Here is a 23,964-nt window from a genome sequence, read left to right as displayed (position 1 = left end):
TAAACTTATATACTAATACAGTTATCTGCTCCCCCTGCCATTTACATATTGTGGAATAAAAGTGTCCACTCTAGGGAGTGAGGCTGGGCATATGTACAGTGCACAGGAAGTGGTGGGGCACTTGTACTGGTATAATTTTACTGATTCAAATTTATGCCTTAGATTATAAAGAAAAAAATTTCTCCCCTGCATAAACAGGTTTTAGATACCTGTACAATCCATTACCATAACATTTGAGCAATTCACAACCTTTAGACTATATATCCTCAAAGCGACCCTCCTGTGCAATAGGAAATTATCACTGAAAAGCTCAAAGACTCTACAAAAAGCCTGTGGATGAACAGGGAATTGAATGGAAGTTTTCAGAGTGCCAGACTAGAGGAACCATCCATCTCTTTTTAGGAAGTTAAGTAGCAGCAGATATAATTACATTGAAGAGCATCAGCCCCACAAAAACTGAGGTCAGTGAAAATGTATAGTTTCATTAACAGACATATATATTAAATCATAGAAAGTTATGGTTGGAAGGGACCTCAGGAGGTCATCTAGTCTAACCCCCTGCTTAAAGCAGGATCATCCCCAACTGGATCATCCCAGCCAAGACTGTCTAGCTGGGTTTTAAAAACCTCCAAGGATGGAGATTCCACAACCTCTCTGGGTAACTGTCCCAGTGTTTTACTCCTCCTAGTAAGAAAATTCTTGCTAACATTGAACCTAAACTTCCCTTTGCTGCAACTTGAGACCATTGCTCCTTGTTCTGTAATAACAGACACCGTTTGCCGAAACTGGAGTCCTGAAAAGTACATTAGCCATACACTGATTTTGCAATTGACTATAGAATCTTCAAGCCAACTTCTGTCAGCTGAGATGTTTTATTTGTTCATTCATCTATTCATTGTATTCATCTTTAATTTTGCCCTAGAAAGCCATGGCATTTTTTGATTGGTAAAATTGTACTTTAAAAAAAAAAAGTCAGCTTTTCCTTGCATTAATGAACTAAGAAACAACACAATAAACCTAATCTATATTTTATGAGAATGAGCTCATGTTAAAAAAAAGCCATTCTTATTAATAAAGAAAAAGTCTTAGTGAGGGATCTTTCTCTATCCATATTAAATGCACTTTTTTCCCCCCTCACCAGACAGTATTCTCAAATCTTTCTGTAAAGAAATATTAATAATATCAAAGAGAAATGACAGGTTCAGCCTAAGTCTTTTGACAGAATTCAATATACACAAATATGCAAATGAAGGGTGCAGTATTTCAGTTTCTCAGGAAAAAGGAACACAGAGCCTTACCTGAACCTGTTTAGCCTCCACAAGAGAAGGCTAAGGGGGGACCTTGTGGCCTGCTACAAACTGGTCAGGGGGGATCAGCAGGTATTGGGGGAGTCCCTGTTCCCCCGTGCGCTGCCAGGAGTGACCAGGAATAACGGTCACAAACTGGCGGAGGGTAAGTTTAGATTAGATATTAGGAGGCGCTACTTCACAGTCAGGGCAGCTAGGGCCTGGAACCGGCTTCCAGGGGAAGTGGTGCAGGCTCCTAGCCTGGGGATTTTTAAAAGGAAGTTAGATGAGCACCTTGCCGGGGTCATCTGACCCCGGTGCTCTTTCCTGCCAAGGCAGGGGGTCGGACTAGATGATCTACCTAGGTCCCTTCCGACTCTAGCTACTATGAAACTATGAAACTATGAAACTATTTATACATTATCTCTCAGAAGCAAACGGGGCTATAAGCTGAAAGAGTATTATTGACATTAGATACACAACATATTATATATACTCATACATATACTTTACTTCAGCTGAATAAAAAAAAATAGATAACAGAAAACAACTGCTTATTCCTCAAATGTAGTAAAGACTTATTCAGCAAGTGCAAACCTCAATTTTATGTAGTGGATAATGTAAGACAATAACTATACCTGCAAGTATGCAGGGAAGGTTTCTTCAAGTTTATTTTTCTTTTTCCTGTAACGCTTTTTTGTTTTCTCAGTATTTTCAGAGACTGCGGTAGACTCATCGACTGGTGTGTCCGGCAGCTGTTCTGTCCAACCTAAGGAAAACATTCATGCCTGAATATATTAACATTCTCTCCCAGGGACATGATGGAAGACTGACAAAATTGTCTTGTTATGGATCCCAACGTATAGCTTGATTTTTGCTCCATACTTGTGTTGAAAGCCATCCCCCTATCAACCCAGGTGCACTTGGTCATTTGGGTTAGGGTTGTCAGAGGTACCTAAGAGAGGATACACAATGCATCACTCCCTTGCGTGCCACCTGCCCCCTCTACACATTTGAAATTTGTCATTTAAAATGAGCTATATGTACACTGCAGACTCATTGTTATTAGAGCAGAACTGTTCTTTAAAAGATCTGTGTGAAAATAACATAGGATTATATGGAAGTAGGACTGGAAGGGACCTCACAAATTCATCTGGTCCAGCCCCCTGCTCAAGACAGGATCATCCCCGACTAAACTATCCCAGCCAAGTGTTTGTCTAACCTGCTTCTGAAAGTTTCCAAGGATGGAGGGTCCACAACTTTTCAACTTAGCTTGTTCCAATCCCTGACCACCCTTATAGTCAGAAAGCTCCTCCTAACTTCCAGCCTCAATTTCCCCTGCTACAGCTTACCTGTTGCTCCCAGTCCTGTCCTCTACAGCCACAATCTCCATCCCCTCTATAATTGCCCTTTGAGTATTTGAAGACTGCTATCAAACTCCCCTTCTGTCTTCTCATCCAGGCTAAATAACCCTAGTCCTTTTAGCCTTTCTCCATAAGTCTCATCTCCCAGGCCCCTGATCATCTTTGGTGCTCTGCACTGCACTCTTTCCTAACTGTGCACATCCTTCTTGAAGTGTGGGGCCCAAAACTTGACTCCAGGTGAGGTCTCATTAGCGCTGAATGGAACAGAAGAATCAGATTCATTGAGAAGCAGGGTTGGAAGGGGCCTCCATGGGTCATTTATTCAACCCCCTGCCTGAGGCAGGATCATTCCTATCCAAGCCATCTTATACAAACACACTGTCTCACATTTTAGCAAAACTATACAGTCAAATCTGACACAACACAAGACATAAGCAAATCAAAGGAAGTGATTCACACGTGACACTCCTGTTTATACAACCCAGCATGCTGTTGGCTTCTTTTTGGAACAAGTGCACACTGGCGACTCAGATTCAGCTTATGGTCTAGCATAACCCCCAGGTCCTTCTCTTTAGTACTGCAACCTGGGTACTAATTCCCCATTCTGTATTTTTTAATACAACTATTCCACCCCAAGTGCAGGACTTTACACTTGTTCAATCAATGAACCTCACTCATTGATTGTGGATCATTTCTCCAGTCCAGGGAGGTCACTTTGGATCCTAGCCCTATCCTTTGGGGTAATTCTTCGTTTTTCAGTTTCCGTAACAAATTTATTCCACTTGGAAATTTTAAAAGTTGAGAAGTGACAATTCTGTTAATACTGAATAAAGGCAGAAAAGAATCAAGCTCCCCTAGTCATTCTAGTTCAGTAGTGCTAATAGAGAGCAGTAAAGTAGCTGAATTCTGACCTGGAATAGATGTGGGGAACAGAAATGTTTCATAAAAAGGTGCTGAACACTTTTTGAATCATTGCATAAAAATTACTGTACACAGATCTATGGTTTTCGAATACTCTTAGTCAGATCCTTACCCACGTACTAGAGTGGTTCTGCTCTACTACATTCAGCAGTAGAGGTCTCCTCTGCTCCCCCTCCACATGATTTATTGATATAACAGAAAGTACCACTGTTTTCCTTCTCTGGGCGATGAAACATGGGGAATCTGGTCAAGATGATTTCCTAAGCACTTTTTCTCTTCTTTTTATTTAAGACTAAGACAGAATTATTCTTGTAATCTATGCTACTTAATTAATTTTTTCAAATACTACAATAGATCTGTGCTGAAGACTTTGCTAAAAGTACACAAAAGCCCTTGAAAAAGAACAAAGTATTTATTGAATAAGTCATTCTAAAGTGGCAATAATTGTTTTTGTAACAAACAAATAAAAGACTTTTCTGCAAAACACTGTGGTATGACAAATCATCCATTCAACAGTTTATTGAGACCGACAAGTGAAGCCACTTCATGCAAGCGCAATACTTAAAAAAAATAATAATAAAAAACCCAACCTTATTACAGTAAGTTACTTGGGAAAGTCAATACACCTTCTACATTGTTAGGTAACAAAATGCATTATACCATACTGTAGAAGAACCATTATCAAAACTTTAGCCAGACTCCTGTAGTTATACCCTGGAGCTGCTGTTCACAGTTTGTAGACTACTATTATGAATTCTGAACTGTTAAGATAATGCACACGAGGTAGCCTCAAAAGTCAGTAACTAGGAAAAACTGTAGTCGTCAGCTTGACAGTCAAGGAATGGATCAAAATATTATTCCATTCACTGTCCCCTCTTCATATATTCTTTCCCACAAAACTTCTGTTTTTAGAGCCACAAAAGAATAGGACTGAAAGGGACCTCAAGAAGTCATCTAGCCCAGTGGTTTTTCAGTCTTTTTCGACTCAAGGCACTCCTCAAAAAATACCACCTCTTACCTTTAAGTTTTGTTTGTAGGGGTTTTTTTTTTGACTACAGAAAAATAATAGAACAATTCTTATATTGCAAAGAACTCAAAGACCACAGCAGGTCAGATGTGTTTCTACCACTATAGACTCCAATTCATAATCTCTGAGTTTTATCTTGTGAATCATGTGTAGGTGTTGGATACCTAACAGCGCTAATACTGTGCTGTACCATGTGGCAGCCTTAAAAGGATCTCACAGCATCCTAGGATACAGTGGCATCCTGGTTGAGAATCACTGATCTGGTCCAACCCCTTCCCTATGGCAGAATCATCTCAGTGCAAACTTCCCTAGGCAGAGGGCTGTTCAACCTGCCAGTGACAGATTTCACAGCCTGCCTAGGTAATCTGTCCTAGCTCTTAACCACCCCCAAAATTAGTAAATTCATCCTAATATGGAATCTAAAAGTGTCTTGTTGAAATTTAAACCTATATCATTTGTCCTGTTCCCTGTGGACACAGAGAAAAAATGATCAATATAGTCTTTTTAACAACCTTTTTTGTATTTGAAGACTTACAAACTTCCCCCTCAGTTCTCTCATTTCTACACTAAAATCCATTTCTTTTCACCTTTCCTTAAAGTGCCATATTTTCTATGTCTCTAATAGTTTGCTGTTCCTCTCTAAACTCTCTCCAGTTTGTTCACATCTTTCTCAAGACATGATGCCCAAAACTGGACACAGTACCGAGGACCCACCAGTGCTGAATAAAGTGGAAGAATTACTTCTTCTGACTTGTATAACACTACTGCTCATACATTCCAGTTTTGCTATTAGCTGTTTTTGAAAAAGGAGAACAATGTTGACTCATACTCAGACTGAGATTTTCTATATCCGCCCCAGATCTTTGCTGCAGTACCACGACCTAGCCATCATGCCATATGTTGTGCATTTGATTGTTCTTTCCCAAATACTTTGCACTTTTCCTTACTGCATTTCATCCTATTTATTTCAGAATATTTGTCCAATTTATTATGGTCATTTTTGAATCCTAATCCTAAGTGCCTACAACAGCATCCATCTTGATGCTATGTACCAATGTAATAAGCACAAACTGAATTACAGCAGTTATGCAATTCTAAGATGAGCAGACTTAACATGAGCAGGTGGCTCCTGTGGCTTGGGCTCTTGCCCCTACCCAGGTGGTTGTTGCAGCTCAGGCTCCTGCCCCTACCCAGGTTTGGGGTCACTGCTGTAATTGCCGCCTGCCCCATCCTCCACCTCTATACCCCACCGTCTGCACCCTGCAGCCCCTTCCCTCCATTTCCCCTCTTCCACACTGTCTCTGCTCCCCAGCCTGCTTCTTTCCCCTCCTGCCTCTTACCCTCGCTCCATGCTGGTAGGTGTTGCCCATGCTGCAGCCTGGGGCACTGAGCACAACCCCATCCCAGCCCTGTAGCAGTGGTGCGGACCATGCACAGCTGCTGTGGGGTGGACCTGGGCTGGAGCCATGCTCATTGCCCTAGGCCAGGACAAGGGCAGAGCCTGCCTGTGCACAGAGAGGAGGGAAAGGGGGAGCAGTGGCAGGGGGAGAAAGGGGGCTCAAGGCTGTGGGGGAGGGGCAGAGGTAACAGGGGTGCAGGTACAAGCATGGGGCAAGCCACTTAACCTCCCCAAACCATCTATTCCCCTCCCCCCCACTGCAGTGGTCAGGAGATTAATTAAAGACGACCCTCCAATAATTAAATTTTACATATGGGGAATTATAACAAATTTTTAAATTTTCCATGTAGAAAACCTAATTATTGGGGAACCATCTTAAATTCAGGATTGTCTTAGATTCAAGTAAATACAATATAATATGCTGTACAGGCTGGATTAGCGGCTGGCAACCTTTTAAGGCTGCAGGCCAGACTGCCCCAGGTGGGGTTAGAGGTGGGTGGATGGGTGGGTGCTAGAGCCTATTTGCTGCTGCTGCCATTCTTCTCCATGGCAGCATGAGGAAAGCACCAGCAGCCAGTGCCAGCCCCCACAGCAGCACAGGCAAGTGGCTGATGCCAAAACCTGCCCACTGCCAAATGCCGCTGAACCAGATCATAGGGCTCCATGGACCATAGGTTGTCAACCCCTAGTCTAGACTATTAGACTCAATACAGACTCTTAGGAAACACTACTTGATACTAGTCTGGTCTGATACTAAGCCATTAATGATTTATTTTTTAGCATGATTATCTAACCAGCTATGCATTGCCTTATAGTAGTTTAAGAATGGACTGTATTTCCTAAGCTTACTTATGAGAGTGTCATAGGAGGCACTGCTATATTGCATGCACAACTGTCTTCCTGTCTATATGGGTCATTATCCTGCTATTTTTCTACATTTGGTAGATCAGATGCCCGTTTTCTTTCCCTGTTCATTGCTGCCCAAATAGTTTTGTTCATCTCCTTCTGTTTCTTCCACTGCTGCTTCATTTTTATCTTCCTCCTCTGGCTTACATTCTTCCCACGTTATATTCTCTCTCTGTTTTGGTGTGGTCTTTGGCCCCCTCGTTTGTTTCCTTCCTTTTCTATTATTGTGCAACTCTCCCTTCACCACGTTGGTCTCTTGTACTCTTTTCAGAGAACTCCAGGCAGACTGGGTTTTGCTTACATCCTGCTCTCTGAATAACTTGAGAGTAGTTTTTCTGCTAGCATTCAGAGGGGAATGGAACAGGACAGAGCAGCAAGGAAAACTACAGAGATCAACATTGGAGAAAGGCCAGACTCTCAGCAGGTATAAGCCAGAATGGTACCAATGACTTAACTCCAGCTATGCTGACTCAGAACACATGAAGCTATGCTCCAGTATCCCCAAATGGATTTTTCCCCTTAATACACAACCAGATAGCAAATAACTAACTAACTACTAACTAACTAACTCCAACTGTTTGGCTGGAGAATACAGACACACTCATGTACTTGTCATGCTCATGCATCTGCCCCCTTCCCCTTTGCCCCTCCCTTTTGTTGCATATCCTCACTTTTCTTTGTAAATTAATCATCCAGAAAAGGTTCTGCTACACAGTCCAAGCAAGTGTAGTACAAGGGCTCCATAAAGTAATCCCACTGATTTCAGTTCTACGGCTGTGTTACATCTCTAATGTACCACTGCACAGAATGAGGCTTTTTTTAGTATATTTAAGGGCTATAACTGTGAACGCTTATTAAAAAATTTACAATGTATATATTTCTACATTCCCTACATAAAACCACCTTCAAACTAAAATATGCCATTTAGAGTACAGAACTGGAAAGTGCATGTTACATACTTAGGATATACTTAACTTTTGAGGTCTGAGGCTTCAACATCTGTATGTTTATTAAAGACAGATGAAATTAAAAAATTTACAATGTATATATTTCTACATTCCCTACATAAAACCACCTTCAAACTAAAATATGCCATTTAGAGAACAGAACTGGAAAGCGCATGTTACATACTTACGGTATACTTAACTTTTGAGGTCTGAGGCTTCAACATCTGTATGTTTATTAAAGACAGATGAAATTATTAAATGAATACAATTTCCCCACAGATGTATTTTTTATGAGCCTCATTAATTTGCAGACTATAATCAGGTCTTTGATTAGGAAGCTTAAGCGCCCATTATTAAATCCTGATAAGATGCTGAAAAATTAATGTTCAAACTAAAGATGTGCCACCTGCCCACAGGTTATAAAATTGAGGGCCACATACTTCTGCATAAAAGGAGTAAAAAATGCAAAGGAATATCTTCACAGCAAACTGAGGAATTCCAAAATACAAAAGTTTTTACGAAGCAGACATAACTGTAACACAAAGGCTAAGTACAGACGTCAAAAAGCCCAAGGCTGAATCGATTTAGTCTTTGCAGGTTAGTCTAAACTGCAGAGATTAAACTGAGAAGCAAGTGAACAGACACTCACTTGTGAGTCAGGAAATACAGCGACATGCATGCGGGGGCTCCAGCTAGAAGCTGGGGGTGCTAGACCATGGCTCCCTGCCTGCCAGTCAGTGCCAAAGGGAAGGGACTGAAGCTCCTAGGCTTTTCCCTCCTCCCTGCTGGAGCAGAGGGGGCATGGGCAGGCGCCAGGCCGGAGCTAGCACACTGGAGGATGGGGAGTTAAACCCGCTCCCCAGCCCTCACAGGATCCTATGCCTGGGCCTCCCTGGGCTGGGCGGGAAGGGCCGGTGCCCTTGGGTGCCTTGACATTAGTATGCTCGTCATCTATAGCACCTTTGGCAGGACTCTCACGTATCCGTGTCTTTCGTCTCTGCTCTGGCATTCCAGGCTCCCACCTTGTACAGCTTCTGCTTTATAATGCAAGTGTAGTGCTCTGGTTTTCTTTGGTCACACCAGCCCCAGCAGTCTGGGACCCCTCCTGTTCCCTTAGCTCTGTTGCCAGCACATACATGTGATGATTGTGCCAGGTCTTTGCCAACACCTCTCAGTCTGGTCCTGCAGGACTTGGCCCTGTGCTCACATGTGGCAGGGGCCCAGTTCCTCCAGCTTCAGTTCCCCAGCCTCTTCCCTCTCCCCTATGGCCTGGGGGTGCTGAGGGGAATTATGCCCCTCCCCTTATCAACTGCTTACCTCAGGCTCTGCTACAGGGGGTGGAGTCTGCTGGTCACCTGCCGGCCCCCTTCCAAGCATACCCTGGCTGGGGCCCCATGCTGGTGGGAGAGGGGGTTTAAGCCCCCTCCCTCCTCTCCACCTGAGCCTACCTGCCCAAGCCCCCTGCCTGCTCTGCTCCAGCAGGGAAAAATCTGGCAGGGGCTGCCCCCCCCCCCCCCCATGCAGACCCAGCTGCATCCCCAGCCAGGTTTCCCAGCCCCACGTCAGCCAGCCCTCACTGCTCTAGCTAGGGAACAGAGGTAGGACCAACCCTGCCCTCTGGAGCAGACGGCACAGCCTAGCCCAGGGCAGCAAAGCATTCTGGGATGCTGGGGGACTCTGATTTAACTTAAACCAGGAAGAGGTCTGGTTCAGAAGTTCCATAAACTTGTGTGACCTAAATCCTAAGTCTGATACTACATTCAACCAGGTTTATCTTAAACCAGTTTCAGCCATTTTGGAACTGGTTTGTGTACACTGAATTTTTGTTCTGTTACAGGGTTAAACCAGTCTCTGATCACTTAAACTGCTTTATGTGCATCTTCTGTCCCTAGCCAAAGAAACAGAACAATTTCTAAGTTGGGGACCCATCACAGGATCATAGCAAAGTTACGCTGGAAGGGCAGGATCTCACAAGTCCATCTATCCAGCTCCCTGATCAAGGCAGGGTCTTCCCTGACTAAACCATCCTAGGCAACTATTTGTCTAACCTACTCTAGAAGACTTCCAAGGATAGAGATTTGACAGTTTCTCTAGGTAGTCTGTCCCAATACTTGGTCATCCTTTTAGGGTGCATCCACACAGGCAGCTCAAATAGAAACAGTGCAAATTTGAGCCAGGGATTTTGCCTCAGAGCACATGCCCAGACATGCACTTTGGTGTGGGGCAAATTGTGCCACATGGGGCAAAATAACCCTGCCTGGTTCCTCTTGGATCTGCAGCCAGGGGGGAGCTAGAGCCTGGGGCTAGTACCTGTGCCATCCCCAACAGTATAAAAAGCTGCCCTGTCCTGGCCCCATTAGTACAAAAAGCCGCCCTGCCAAGTAGCTCAGAGCTACTTGCTTCTGGGGCTCAGCCAGTTGGTACCTAGGGACACTACCCCTTGTGCAAGCTGGACTGCTGAAGCAGCCCTGAGAGTTCTCTGCACCCTCTACCCACTGCAGCAGTCTGGCAGTGGGGGCTGCTGCCTGGCTGTGACCTGCTGTACACCTGCCAGACCCGGATGGGGGACTGCACAACCAGTAGAGGCATCTACCCCTCTGTGCCAGCTGCCAGCGGCTGCAGAGTTGGCCTTTGTGTGGCACTACTGCCATGTGTGCCCCTTGCCCTGCCATCTAGGCAGCTATCGCCCAGAAGATATTCCCAGTGTGGTGGCCTACTTTGAACTGTCAAAGCATGTCCTCCTGCCCCAACTGGCCAGGAAGTCAGCCACCTTCAGCTGGGTCCAAGGTGCCAGCTCTGAGCAGGCTCCTCTGCCTGGGTTCTGCCACTGGTGTCCCTAGAAGGAATTCTGGTGTTTCCTATTTGAAAACTGAAAAATCCCTGATAAAAACCCCCCAAAGTTACTCTGTAAAATACCCGAAATCCATGTTCTTCCATAATTAAAACAAAAGACCACTATAGAGAGAGAGTGAGAGATAGCAATTAGTTGGGCAATGTTTTATTGATATATATAGTGTTAAAGCAGTTTGGAAGCCTACCAGTGTCTCTATCGTTATAATAAAATGAATTCTAAATACCTATGTTTTGCTGTTTGCCTTTAGTTTCCTTACCACTGAGCAGTTAGAGCTCCCTGTGACCCCTTCACTAACCAGGATGTGGGGATAGCTGTCCCTGCAACCAGCTCCTGCCAGCAGGTCTCATCCTGTCTGGCAGCTAGGCATGAAGAGTGTGTGCTGGGGGGATGTGAGGTTTGCAGGAGGGGGATAGGAAGGGGGCTTGGGGGATATGGGTGGCTATGGAGGGATGTGGGAGCTGTGGGTAGGTGTGGGTGGATTTTGGAGGGACTGTGTGGGGGGGCTGTTCAGGAGGGGTGGGTCCCACACTCCCCACAGGGTGCAACCCCCCTGCAGAGCTCATGGACTGCCCCCCACAGGGCTACAGACCCCCCACAGGGGCCACAAGGCCTCTGCAGGGGCTATAAGCCCCCCTTGTAGGGCCCACATGCTCTACACCAGCTTGCTCCCCCAGCCCCCTGGATTACTGCCCTACCTGGCCCCATCACCTGCCAGCCCCTTGATGGCTGCCCCCCCCCCCGCCCCCAGCCTCCAGAACTTTAAAAAAAAAGCCTGACACTCAACGGCAGTAGCAGGGGCTGTGGGGCCTCATGGCAAGGCCTCCCTGCACAGCAGAGGGCAGTGGGGGGGGGGGCAGCAGGGCTCCCTGATCACTGCCCCACCCCTGGGGGAGGCAGCAGACCCCGGGCACCTGGTACCCACGTTGCCACTGGCCCACCATGAGAGTATGGCTGGGCTTGGCAGGGTGCTGCACGGCTCCATGCGCTGTCAGGCAGCTGGGGCTGCTGCAGCTGTCACCTGAACCCTGTGCTGCGCAGGGGGACTCTGCCACAAAGCCCCAGTGACCTTGAAGGCAGCCGCTACTACCCAGTGGGAACACGTCTTTTTTTTTTTTTTTTTTTAATTGCCAGGATGCTGGGGCTAGGTAGAACAGCCGTCAGGGGGGCTTGGGTGGCAGGTGAGGGATGAGGCTGGGTGGAGCAGTCATTGGGGGGGTCTGGGGGAGTGGGCGGACGATGGGGATGGACAGGGAAGCAATCTGGGGGGCTAGGGGGTGGGCAGGCCCAGTAAGGGTGTTCCCATGGTCCTCTCACCCCCTCCTCCAGCTCCCCCACCCGCTACTCGCCAGCAGGAGCCCAGTTCCACCTCCCTGTGCTGCCTGGTCTGCACAGGCAGGCAGCGTGCTTCAGCACTGGGGCGAGGACCAGCCATAGAGACGCTCTGGCTGGCTACCAGAGCCTTTCTGTGGAGGACTGAGACTCTGATTGCCTCAGGGCACAGTCCTGGACCGTGCCCTGTCCCGCTTCCCCCCCCCACAGTTTTTTTTGACCTCTGGATATGATCTAATTATGGCCCCACACTGCAAATTTGCAGAGCAGAAAACATTTTTTCATTTCCGCACGTGCCTCTTGCAGCATCTCCAGAAGGTTTCTCCTAACCTTGAGCCTAAATTTCCCCTCTTGCAGCTTGAAGCCCTGGTTCTTACTTTTATTCCCTACAGCCACAGAGAAAAGGGCATTGCACCTCTCTATCATCTTCCCTCAAGTATTTGAAGACAATTACCAAATCTCACCTCAGTCTTTTCTTCTTCAGGCTAAATAACTCTAGTTCCTTCATCTTTTCCTCATTAAGTCTTGCCTCCTAGACCCCAAATCATTTTTGTTGCTCTGTACTTGACCCTTTCCAAACTGCCCATATCCTTCTTGAAGTGTGAGGCCTAAAACTGAATACAGCTCACCAATGTCCTCACCAGTGGAAACAGAAGAATTACTTCTCTTGTTTTGCAAGTGACACATTGTTAATACAACCCAGTATGCTGCTGTTGTTTTTTTTTATTTATTTTTTATTTATTTATTTATTTATTTTTACAATAAAAGCATACTCTTGGCTCATATTCAGCTTCTGGTTACTGTATCCCCCAAATCCTTCTCTGCAGAACTACAGCCTAGCCAGTCATTCCCCAGCCTCTATTTGGGCATGCAATTATTCCATCCCAAGTGGAGAACTTTGAACCTGTCCTTGCTGAATCTCATCTCATCGATTGCGGACCATTTCTCCAATCTATCCAGGTCATTCTGGATCTGAACCCTACCCTCTGGAGTATCTGTTACTCTACCCAATTTGGTGTCTGCCACAAATTTGTTAAGCGTGCACTTAATCCCATCATCCAAATCAATGAAGATATTAAACAATGTAGAATCCAGGGCAGGCCCAGGGGGAATTGGGTCTTATACCTGCTCCCACCTAGATACTGAATCACTGATGACTACCCATCGAGTATGATGGTGTAACCAGTTATATAGCCACCTTGTTGTAATTTAATCTAGTCTGCACTTCCAATGAAAATATGTTTTGACCTCCTAAAACCCCTATAAATGTAAAGAAGATGTCTAACTTTTTTCATTGCTTTGTAGGTATCACAATAGTACCTAGAGGCTTGAACAGAGATCAACCTCTCCATTGTGCTGAGCTTTATTCAAACATAAGGTAATAGGAAGTTCCTGTTCCAAAAAGCATAAAAGCTAAACAGACGAGACAGACAAGGAGGAGAGATACAAAATGCACGGAGAAGTGAATTATTTTCTTCTAAGACACATAGTAGGTAAATGGCAGGCCTGGGTCTACAACCAGATCTTCCGACTTCCAGTTCAATGCTTAATCTACTGATCCACACTGCTTCTCTTTGCTGTGTCCATTGCTGTAGCAATGAAGTTTGGTGCCCAGGACAAAGTCTGCAGCAGCAGCCCGCCCTTGCCTTGTGCACAAATCTGGGTGGCACCCTCCCATGCTTGTTTCAGAGTGCACAGAGTGTCAGGAGCCACCCTTCCCCTGTCCCCATGCCCCCAAAAACAACTCATGGCTCTGTCATGTGTCATACCCCAGCTGGGCAGCACCTGTTGGCACCCCTTTGCTTTGGTGTCCAGGACAGTGGCCCTGCTTGCCCCCGTGCCCCATGCTACGGCACTGGCTGTGTCTCAACAGCCTGGAACCCTCTCTTGTTTCACGGAGTTTCCAATCCCTCTTTGTGAACTGTGGACACTCCTGTTAATATACGAATAGTTTACTCTACACACACACACACACACACACACACACACACACACACATACACACTATGATGAGATGACTACTAACATTAATAGTGTAACCATATTTTGCAGCAACTCTTCTCACAGAAATAGGTAAAAATGGAAGTCGTGAATTCTACTATATGAGACACTGACAGTAACTTACAAATACAAATACATACCGTCCTCTCTGGTAGGCAACTGCTCAGAAACAGAGCCAGAAGAATCTTTCCTGGAGAGAGATCTCTTGGTTTTTCCCTGTCCAGTACGACTCCTCTGACGCACCATGAATCCACCGATCCCTAATAAGAAAGCAAAAATTCAGCAGGCAGGTACAGATTACCATTCCACATAAGATTAGAAACCAACAGATTTATTTATTTTTCTAAAAAGAAAAAGCCATAAGAAATTAAGACACTTTTTAGTTTTACAAATACAAGGACTTCTTCAAAATAGAGGTACATTTTCTAAAAGACCAAAGCTCTTTCTATACCAACATAGTTTGTTGGCTTGGGCTCTGGATATGGGTAGAGCAGTACAGTGCTCTAGCACAGGCAAAATCATTTGGGTATAAGGGTGGTTTCCACCAAATATAAGTTACTTCCCTTTCCATATAGTTACACAGAAGCTATACCCATATAAGTATATTTGTATCTGTATAACTGTCCACACTACAAGCGGTATGTCCCTTTAACTATGCTAGGATAGTTAAAAAGGTACAACTCTGAACCTTTCTGATTCAAATAAGGCCTAAGATAACCAACTGAGTTTCAAAAACTTCAGAACTTTCAATGACTACCATGTATAATTTTACCAAGGCATCTAACAACTAAGGACTTCTTATATCAATGAATATGTCTGTAGTTAGCAAAACATGTCAGGGTTTTGGAAATATGACATAGCCACAGGAGTAGGAGCTAAAACCAAGAGGAACCAAAACAAATAAAACTTCCTAAAGAATCCCAAAGTATCCAGAGAAATCTCCCATTATTATTCAATAGGGAAAATTCAGAATCCCCATGCACAACTGGACACCTTTATTAGGAGTTATACATGCTTTTATCTCAGAAATTGTTTTAACCATTATGACAATGCTTTACTGAATTCCCTAATGAGCACTTGCAATTACTAACTCTATCAAAAATGAAAGGAAATGGTCAATCTAACAATCAAACTGACTAAAAATTCTGAATCAACTCCAGGTAGTTTCAAATTTAACCAGATCATATATTTGAGAAAGCATCTAAGATACTTGCCCAAGTATTCTTGAAAAACAGAAAACAATTCATACATTTACTTCACTGAGCCGTATACACCAATAAAGCAGTATATATTTGTATATACGTTTGCATATACATGCTACAAGTATATCTAACTAGATAAACAACATGAATAATTTTATCAAATTAAGTAAGTAAATAGTATGTAGCTGATCTGAATTATACACTGGTACTTAACAGCACTATAAAGGCAGGTTGGGTGCTTTACTGCCACCCAGGAAAGCACAACTTGATAACAAGACTGCAAGGTACGTTTAACCAAAATAGAAAAAACATGGTATAACTGTACAGTAAGGAAAGAACAATAGCTGAAAAAGTGTTTCTGAAGTAGACTTTAATGCTCCTATCCTAAACCAATGGAATATTTCTGTTGTAGAAAAACCGTAAATATAACAAACAAGTGGCAGTCATCTACACTGTGTCCCCTACCAGGTCTGTATGGCTTTCTCTTTCTCTTCTTGATTCCATCAGCTCCTTCTGTCACCTTTGCATCATCATCCACAGTTTCCCGTTCTGGGCTGGAATCTGATTTTCCATCGCAGTCCATAAGATCACCTTCTGGAGAAAAGACAAGAAGTATAAACTGAACCAGAAAAGAGAAGGATAAAAATTCCTGCACACATTCTACACATTTATGAGTTTCAAAAGCACTAAAAGGATATTTCATGCCTAATTGTCATTGTTTCTTTAAAAAACCCACTCTGTCAATATACACAAAAGACTAGCACATGTACCTCCCAAAAGCCTGATGATGATCTGCAGTCCATCTACCTGAATACAAGATTCCACATAACTCTGTTCAATTTAGATTCCTATGTTGCTTCATCACTCTAGCACTTCAGTGCCTACCAAGAAATGTGTAGGCAACATGATTAACATGCATCACATATGGCCTTTTCCCGTAAAGAAAAGTTATGGGTACACTGTTTTGTTTTGGTAAGGTTTTTTTTTTCTTTTAATTTTAATTTTTTATTTTTGTTAGAAGAGGAGGAGGATAAAAAAATTAGAGGTACAACCATATATCATGCTGTATCAGATCAGCACCAATAAAAGGAAAATTAATATTAATCGGCTCTTGGCTTTTTTTGGCCAGTGGAGCAAATATTGTCAATGGTAAATACAATATGCTACATACATGTGGGCAGCTGCACACATGCATGTGGCCAGGAATGCAGCCAGGCAGCTTGGAGAGCAGCGCTCTGCAGGCAAGTCTGTGAAAAGGAAGGGGTATGGGGCCAGATAGAGGCCCCCACACTGAGGGAGGGAGTGGGGCAGGGGCTGCTGCCCAGCCAGGGCATTGAATGAGACCCAGGGCCAGGGCAGAGAGCGGGACAGAGCTGTGGGCAGTTCGCCCAGGGGGTGAGGCAGACAGCTCGCTGCCATTTCACCCCCCCACCCGGGAGAGGCATAGTGGGGCATATGTCCCCCCCCCCCCCCCCCCCCATTTCTGTGCAAATTCAGCATGCCCCACGCCTGCCCCGGACTCACCTATTCAGGCTCAGCAGCAGCAGCCGGGCAGAAACTATTCCTTGGCATGGGGGAAAAGTGGCCCCTCCTCCTTGCTGCTGCTGGACAGTTCTTGGTGTAGCCACCCGGAGCCCACACCACGCCATGCCGGGCTGTCCTGCCACTGTCACCACCAACCCTGGGCTGCCCAGCGCAGCAGCGGTGACAGTGCAGAGTAGCCACAGGGCAACCCAGGCAGTGATGATGCAGGGCAGCCTGGTGTGGTGCGGGCCCTGGGTGGCTGCATCAAGAACTGCCCGGAAGCAGTGAGGGGCAGGGATTGCTTTCCCCCCACGTTGAGCAACAGTTTCTGCCTGGGCTCCATTGCTGCCACTGCTGAGCTTGGACAGGCAAGTCCGGAGCAGAAGCGGGGCATGCCGGGTTGGGGCTGCATGCGCGGGTCCTCGCTGGTACCGCAGGGCCGGGGCCAGTGGCAGTGGCAACTGGAAGGAGCTGCTGCTGCCTGGGGTGCTGAGAAAGGGAGTCCAGCCGCGGAGCTGCCCCAGCCCTACTGCGTGCCTACGAAGCAGCAGGATGTGGCATGACTGGGCAGCGCCTGGGCCAGGTAGGACCAAGCAACCTTCTCACAGGCCAGTCAAACTTCCTCCATTGGCTGGATCCAGCCCATGGTTTGTATTTTACCCACCCCTGATTTAAACAGTCATTTCTACAACACTTCTGTGCCAAATTTGCTTGGGTCCCAGAAAGACTCTATATGCAACAGCACATGGAGTTGCTAAACTACCCTACCTTTTCTCTAGTTTCTTTTTGAAGTGCAGTTCTACAAATATTAACAAAAGACATGGTTGTAACATGCCTAAGTTTCAAAAGCAAGCCTATGTTTTTCAAAAGCAAGCCTACTAAGATTTTTAAAGGCATCTCAGTTGTTTAATGAACGAATGAAGATGAAACGGTAAGACCTGAAAGCAAAACAAAGGTAGATCTTCCTGCTTCACACACATGCTGTGGCTATTATATTTTATATCTTTCTATCTTGTTATATTATCAAAAAAAGGATTGAGTGGAGGCTTGATTACGGTGCATAAGTACCTTTACAAGTAGAAAATACAGGGTATTAAAGGGTTCTTTATCTATTGGAAAAAAGACACCACAGGGACAAGCCAGATAACCTCAAGTGGGAAACAGGCATAGACTGTAACACCGAGGTTAGGAACAGATGTTGCGTTTGTCTCCAAAACAAGCTGTGCCTGTGTTTGTCCCAAAACAGAAAAGTCCCAGGACTGGTAAGTACAAGAATCACCCTCAAATCAAGGTTTAGCGAGTGGCTGAATGCACTATCACTTTTCTGCCACTGGTTCAATAAAGCAATCCTGGGACAAATGTTCAGATGCACTGCTGTGATATCCTGAGACACTTCCAGCACTGCTCATCCCATGAACCTTCTTAAGGTTTGTCCTGGGACAACACACAGACATCTGAATGACTGCATTTTGTTCCTGTACAAAATGGTTTCTTCCAGCGCAAATGTGAGGTCTGTTCATAGCCTGAGAGTGATTAACCACTGGAACAACCTATGAAGGGAAATGGTTGATTCTGCATCTCCTTATGGCTGTACATTAAAATGAGATGCCTCCTGGTGCTTTATACAAGTTGTTGCTCCATAAAACGTTAACAAGGTGACATGTAAGGGCCTATGATAATATAGGAGGTCAGACAAGGGACTACTTCTGTCACCAGAAGTACTAGCATTCAACAGCAGCTGCCAAAGGGGAACTTCCAGAGTGTGTATGCACTTGGGAAGAGCACGACTGTTCAAGAGTCCCAGTGGCCAGCTGAAGGAGCAGGCAATATCTATGCACCGTGATAATTCTCAATTTTTTTTGGACTCAGTGCACCCCTCCATAGCTTAAAGTGAATACACTGGCACCCAATTTCAAAAATAAATGTATATATTACAGTGCTGACCTCCTTGCAGAGGGACTGGGCAGCAGGGGTAGAGGAATCAGCCAAGCAAGGACAAGCTTGAGCTTGTGTTCATCTACTTAGCTTTTCTGTCCTGCGCTGTCCCCACCTCCAGATCCTGTCTGTTCTGCTTCTGGAAGCTGCTCCCCACCTGCCTGAGGCCCTATCCCATCCACCTGGCTGAGCACGCCCTGCCTGTGGGGTCCCTGCTTGCCTGGCAATCTTGGTGATGGGTATGGGGTGTATGGGCCAGGGTGCCTGGGCAGCAAGGCCAGGTCTATCACCAGTGACAATACTAGCAGCAGCAGCTGGAAGGAGCTGCCGCTGCTACACTGCCCTCGTCCTGCTGCATGTCCAGGGGTGGAGGGACCGGTCACATGCACCACAGCCTGGGTAGGGCTAAGGGACATACCACAGGCCAGATAAAATCCCTTGATGGACTGGATTTTGGCCACCCCTGGTTTAGGGTGATCTATCACCTTCATTGGCATCCACCATCATTAGGCCGAGATGCTTCCCTGGCTGTTCCATTTAATAGCTATCATCCATAAATCTGGATAGTCCCTTTTTGAACCTGCGTATACAATCTATCTTCTATAACCTCCTAAAGTAACAACCTCCACAAGTTAACTATGCTCTGTATAAAAGAGGACTTTGTCTTGTTAGCTTTAAACCTGTCGCCTGTCATCTCCTCCTAGCCTTAATCTCTTCGAATTGGAAAGGAGGCAAGAGAAAAGTGACTACTCCACTAACTTTAGAGATCTTAAACAAACGCACAAAAACTCCACACATTTCTTCCAGCCAAGAGCAGACTACAATTAAGGATATTCCAACAGAACACTTGCTTATATCAACAACTGAACATGGAAACTACACCAATAGTTAAGCCACTCTGCTATCTCAAGCACTCTCTATATCTACAAAAAGCTTCTCATGGCATTTAATCTGATTAACAACAAGGCAATGTTGTATAAACAGAAAGCACTTTAGACTATGATGAGGTGGTGTGCCAACATACCACTTGTAACAGACACCTGTGTTACTTATCTGATGACTTTCACACTTGTGGGTTAGCAAGATTATATTCCACAACATATTAATCAGTATGTATAGTAGATTCTACATAAACTAGCACAGTTTGACCACACAATCCACACTTCCCAAGTTGCTGGCCTTAAATAAGGTGGTTTCCACATAAGAGGTATGACACATGGAAAAAAAGGCTAATAGGTCCTTCCCCTTGAAATGGACTGATATGAACACTGACAAGCCAGGTTTTGTCTAATTAGTCCTTCTTTTAGCCAAACAGTACTGCACTGAAACACAAAAACAGCCAAGGATACAATATATACATCTACTGAAACACACACGTTCAAACAAGAAACACGGCACACATGGACCATTACCTCTACTGTCGTCCATCTCTCCATCCCTTGAGTGCTCTGATTGGATATCTGGTGGTGTCTGTAGCACAGCCACACTGTTCTGGTTTATAATCTTCAATTTAAGCTTTGGTTTTGTCCGTTTTCTTCTTGGTACTGTAACAGTTAGGCTCTGCAACTGAGACATCCCCAATTCCGTCAAACACACTCCATCCTGGGTATATGTCTTCGGAGGGTCTAAAAAGTTATAAGAAGGGTAATGGGAATGTAAAATATAACCTATAAGGCATGGATAACTTTTTGTAAACAGGGATTTAAAGAGTTAACCACAAGCATATCAAAAGGTGAGAGATACTAGTTTTAGAACTTGAGGAAATTGGTATAAATAATACAGAGGCACCTGACACTACCTTATAAATTACACCCTTTATAATTTACAGTCTGATGTCAAACCCTGCAACAATGCACTATATTGTTACATGACATGGACAAACTACAAACACTTACTAAAAAGAATTGTTTGTATTATGACAGTTGACAATTTGTAATGCATCCAGATCTGTATTGGCCCTGTGACATACTTGCATAGACCATACTTTATATAGTTTTGGTCTCTGTTGCCTGTCAATCAATCTAGGTCCTTAGATGGCCCTCATCAGTGCAAAACATCACACACTTATACTAAGTTTTATCTTCCCAGTATTTCTTGTAAGGTGGGAAACATTACCTTCAGAGATATGAAGAACAGACTAGATTCAGGTAAAGGCAGTAATTAGACCCAGATCTGCTGGTGGCCTCTCTCCTAAGCTGGGAGCAGACAATTAAGGTCTGCTGATAAGCACTTGCTAACAGCCCCTAGATCTCAAAGAGGACACAGGATCCTTGACTAACTCAATCAGAGCTACATCAGTATACAAGTTCAAACACTTATACAAATGAAGCAAAGCCCAACAATGAAATAACGTTTCTGATCTCTGTAGCTAATAGGGCTGTGTGAAATTTTGAAGGGTGTTTTGTTTTGAAGCTGGTTCAATGCATTCCGAGCTCGAAACAGCGACAGCAAAATCGAAACAAAACAAAAAGCTTCAAAACAGCTTCAAAATAAAACGAGGGCATTTGAAACGTTTTGAGTTTGGAAGCCAGACTTGCAGCAGCTAAACAGAAACAAAGGAGAGGGAGGGGGAAGAGGTGGTATAAGGGGGGGAAGGACTGATCTGATATTGACCTCTAACTCCCTGTTCGATTCCCCAGCTTTCTGATTCCTTCCCTCAGCTCTCTGATCATTTCTCCAGCTCTTCCCGGGGGGGGCGGGGAAGCAGACCCCCGATCTGTGTGTGGGGTGTTAGCAGCCTGCAACTGAAACAGCAGCAGCTGCCTGCTGAAACCCAGTGTGCAAATATGGGGTCCTGCACCCCCCATGAAGAGCTGGGGAATTGAACCAGGAGCTGGGGGTCTGTTCAGGTTCCAGCTGGCAGCGGCATGTGCAGATCTGGGGGCTCGTGCCCCGCAGGAGGAGCCTTCTGCCAACAAGTGATATGAGTTTTGCTCAGAACAGTTTGAGGTGCAGTTTCCCAGAAACCCCTGCACCTATATCTTGAAACTTGCCCTCCGAAGGGGCTACCATCCCTGCAATTTCCATCTGAATCAGGCTTAAAATGACGAAGTTATAGGCATTTTCATGATTCCCCATTATAGCCTATGGGTGAAATGTTGAAACATGTCAAAACAGCTTTGATGAAACAAAATGGAATAGCACTTAGAAATGAAATGAAATGAAGAAACAAAACACTGTCCCTTCGAAATGGAAGTCAAAACGAAATGGTGTCATTTCGCAGAGCTCTAGTAGCCAATTCATTATTGGCTTGGTAACATAGTCTCTACAAATCTTTATCTATCCCAAAATGTAGCCAAGATTTACATAAGTTCTCTCAAGTAACATGGCACAGTATATGTACAACCCAAACATGTATATATAATGCTTTACAAACAAGTTTTAGTTTTATATATTATATTATGCAACACATTAGATTATATCATTACATATTATTAATCTACATTATTTTCTTGCTTGGTGAAGGGGGCTGGATCCGATGATCTTCCAACGTCCCCTTCCAGACTTACAATCTATAAACTCTTTTGAAGACTAGAAAATATTTGAAGCAAAAACACTTTTATACATTTCAATGAATACAATGAAGCTTTGACGTGACCAAAGCCTCTAGTCAATACTGTATATAAATAATAATTACCTAAACCTATGTCAAGGTTGGAGCCACCTTGTGCTATGCACTTTTGAAATGCAGGAACTTGGATCCCTGCCCTCAACAGCTTACAGGTCTGACTGTTCAGTCAGACAACCTTAAACATGTAAATAGCCCTACTGACTTGAATCAGGAGCACTTATTAATGGTAGTATTTATTGTTTACTAGTGAGCTTAAAGTTAAGCAAGCGTTTACCTTTTTTGCATTATTGGCGACTCATTTAAGTTACTGGGAAAGTGGTTTTGACAGACAGTAGAAGGGCAAAAAAAAGAAGGGCAAGGGAAACAGTAACCAGTACACTGCTGCACAGTAACTAAACGTTATTAATGCTGTAACTATGGATAAATTATAGAGGAAACAAATTTGATATTCACTACAAAATATTCTCTAAAATTACGCTAGATAATAAAAAAATGCATTTAAAACATTTACCTAGTTCTTTTGATTTTGAAACCATCTGAACTCCAACTGATGAGTCACAGCCATCTAAGGAAGGCACTGAAAGATAAAAGGAAATTAATGTCAGTCAATGTAGTTCATGTGTTAAGAGAACTGATTCAGAGTGACATTGTCAGCTGTCAAACGTTTTTGTTAAACTTTCTATTTTATATTGTTGACAACATTTGCTAGAATCTTAACAATAAAATGGTTACTTAGGTCATATTCCCAGCTTAATAGAAAAAATGGATACAGAACAACTCTGGTATATCTGAGGCCCTCAGATTTTGTAGGCCCCAATCTGGTATGAAGACTATGTCATTAGCTGACCATCTCCTAACTCAGAGGTGGTCGACCTGAGTGCCCATGGGCAAAGGCAGCCTCTGTGTGAGGTACATGGCAGGTCAGGGAGAGGACAGGCAGCACAAAGGCAGCTAGGGCAGGAAGCAGAAAGCAAAGCAACAAAGTCAGGCAGGGAGCACACGGAAAGAAGCAGCAGCAGAACAGTAGATCAGACAGGGAGCAGAAGACAGAGCAGCAGACTGGGCAGGGCAAGGAGATCAGAGTGACACTTGGGAAAGTACAGTGCTAATATGCGGCGCACACAGTGGGTCCCAACTAATGCATCCAGTGCAAATACATAAAATGGATCTTTCTGATCACCAGGCAGTCCTTCTGGAAGACTTCTAGAAGACACCGAAGTTTGCCAACCTAACTGCAGAGAAGGAATCAGACAACAGGGATTCATTTCCTTTCAAAGGCTCTTCAGAGGAACACTTGGTCACTGGTTGCCCAACAAACATCTCCAAGGATTCTCACCTGTGAGATCCCCTGTATTTTATTTTGTCAGACTTCTTGTACAATATATATGTAGAGTGACTGGGAGAAATTGAAGCTGTGTGAAATTCTAAGACGGGAGTTCGGATAAAAGTGAATAGGAAGAAGCTCGATCTGCAAATTAGGCTGGTGGCTTCAGAGAAGCACATCCAGAGAAGAACAGAGATGGTTTCTGCTTTGATTGCTGTCCCACTGTCAGCAATTTAGATCAGACCTGGTGAAGAACCATGCATAGTTCTGGTGCTACATACGCACAGTTTACAGATAACATTTTGGTAAAGAAAAAGCTTTTTACATGTATTATATATTTGTGACCCTCCTCTCCAACTAGGTCCTCAGCAGCT

At 44.4% G+C, this 23,964-nt stretch overlaps 1 protein-coding gene across 9 annotated transcripts in view; it reads right to left on the bottom strand.

The window, feature by feature from the left end:
- Positions 1-23,964, bottom strand: part of KMT2C (lysine methyltransferase 2C) — a 301,422-nt gene that overhangs the window by 67,569 nt on the left and 209,889 nt on the right. For 8 of the 9 annotated variants that reach the window (XM_090047709.1, XM_090047708.1, XM_090047706.1 and 5 more), the window contains 5 exons: positions 22,778-22,843; positions 20,108-20,320; positions 15,702-15,830; positions 14,175-14,294; positions 1,925-2,055 (listed from right to left, as the gene is read on the bottom strand). In XM_090047709.1, coding sequence (XP_089903835.1) covers positions 1,925-2,055; positions 14,175-14,294; positions 15,702-15,830; positions 20,108-20,320; positions 22,778-22,843 — 659 coding nt within the window. The remainder of the gene's footprint in view (positions 1-1,924; positions 2,056-14,174; positions 14,295-15,701; positions 15,831-20,107; positions 20,321-22,777; positions 22,844-23,964) is intronic. The other variant, XM_090047707.1, reaches the window with a different exon arrangement.

The sequence above is a fragment of the Crocodylus siamensis genome, chromosome 5, assembly GCF_052110815.1.
Source record: "Crocodylus siamensis isolate JL-2025a chromosome 5, ASM5211081v1, whole genome shotgun sequence".
Taxonomy (NCBI): domain Eukaryota; kingdom Metazoa; phylum Chordata; order Crocodylia; family Crocodylidae; genus Crocodylus; species Crocodylus siamensis.
Note: the sequence above shows the minus strand (reverse complement) of the source record. Positions and strands in the feature narration are given on the sequence as shown.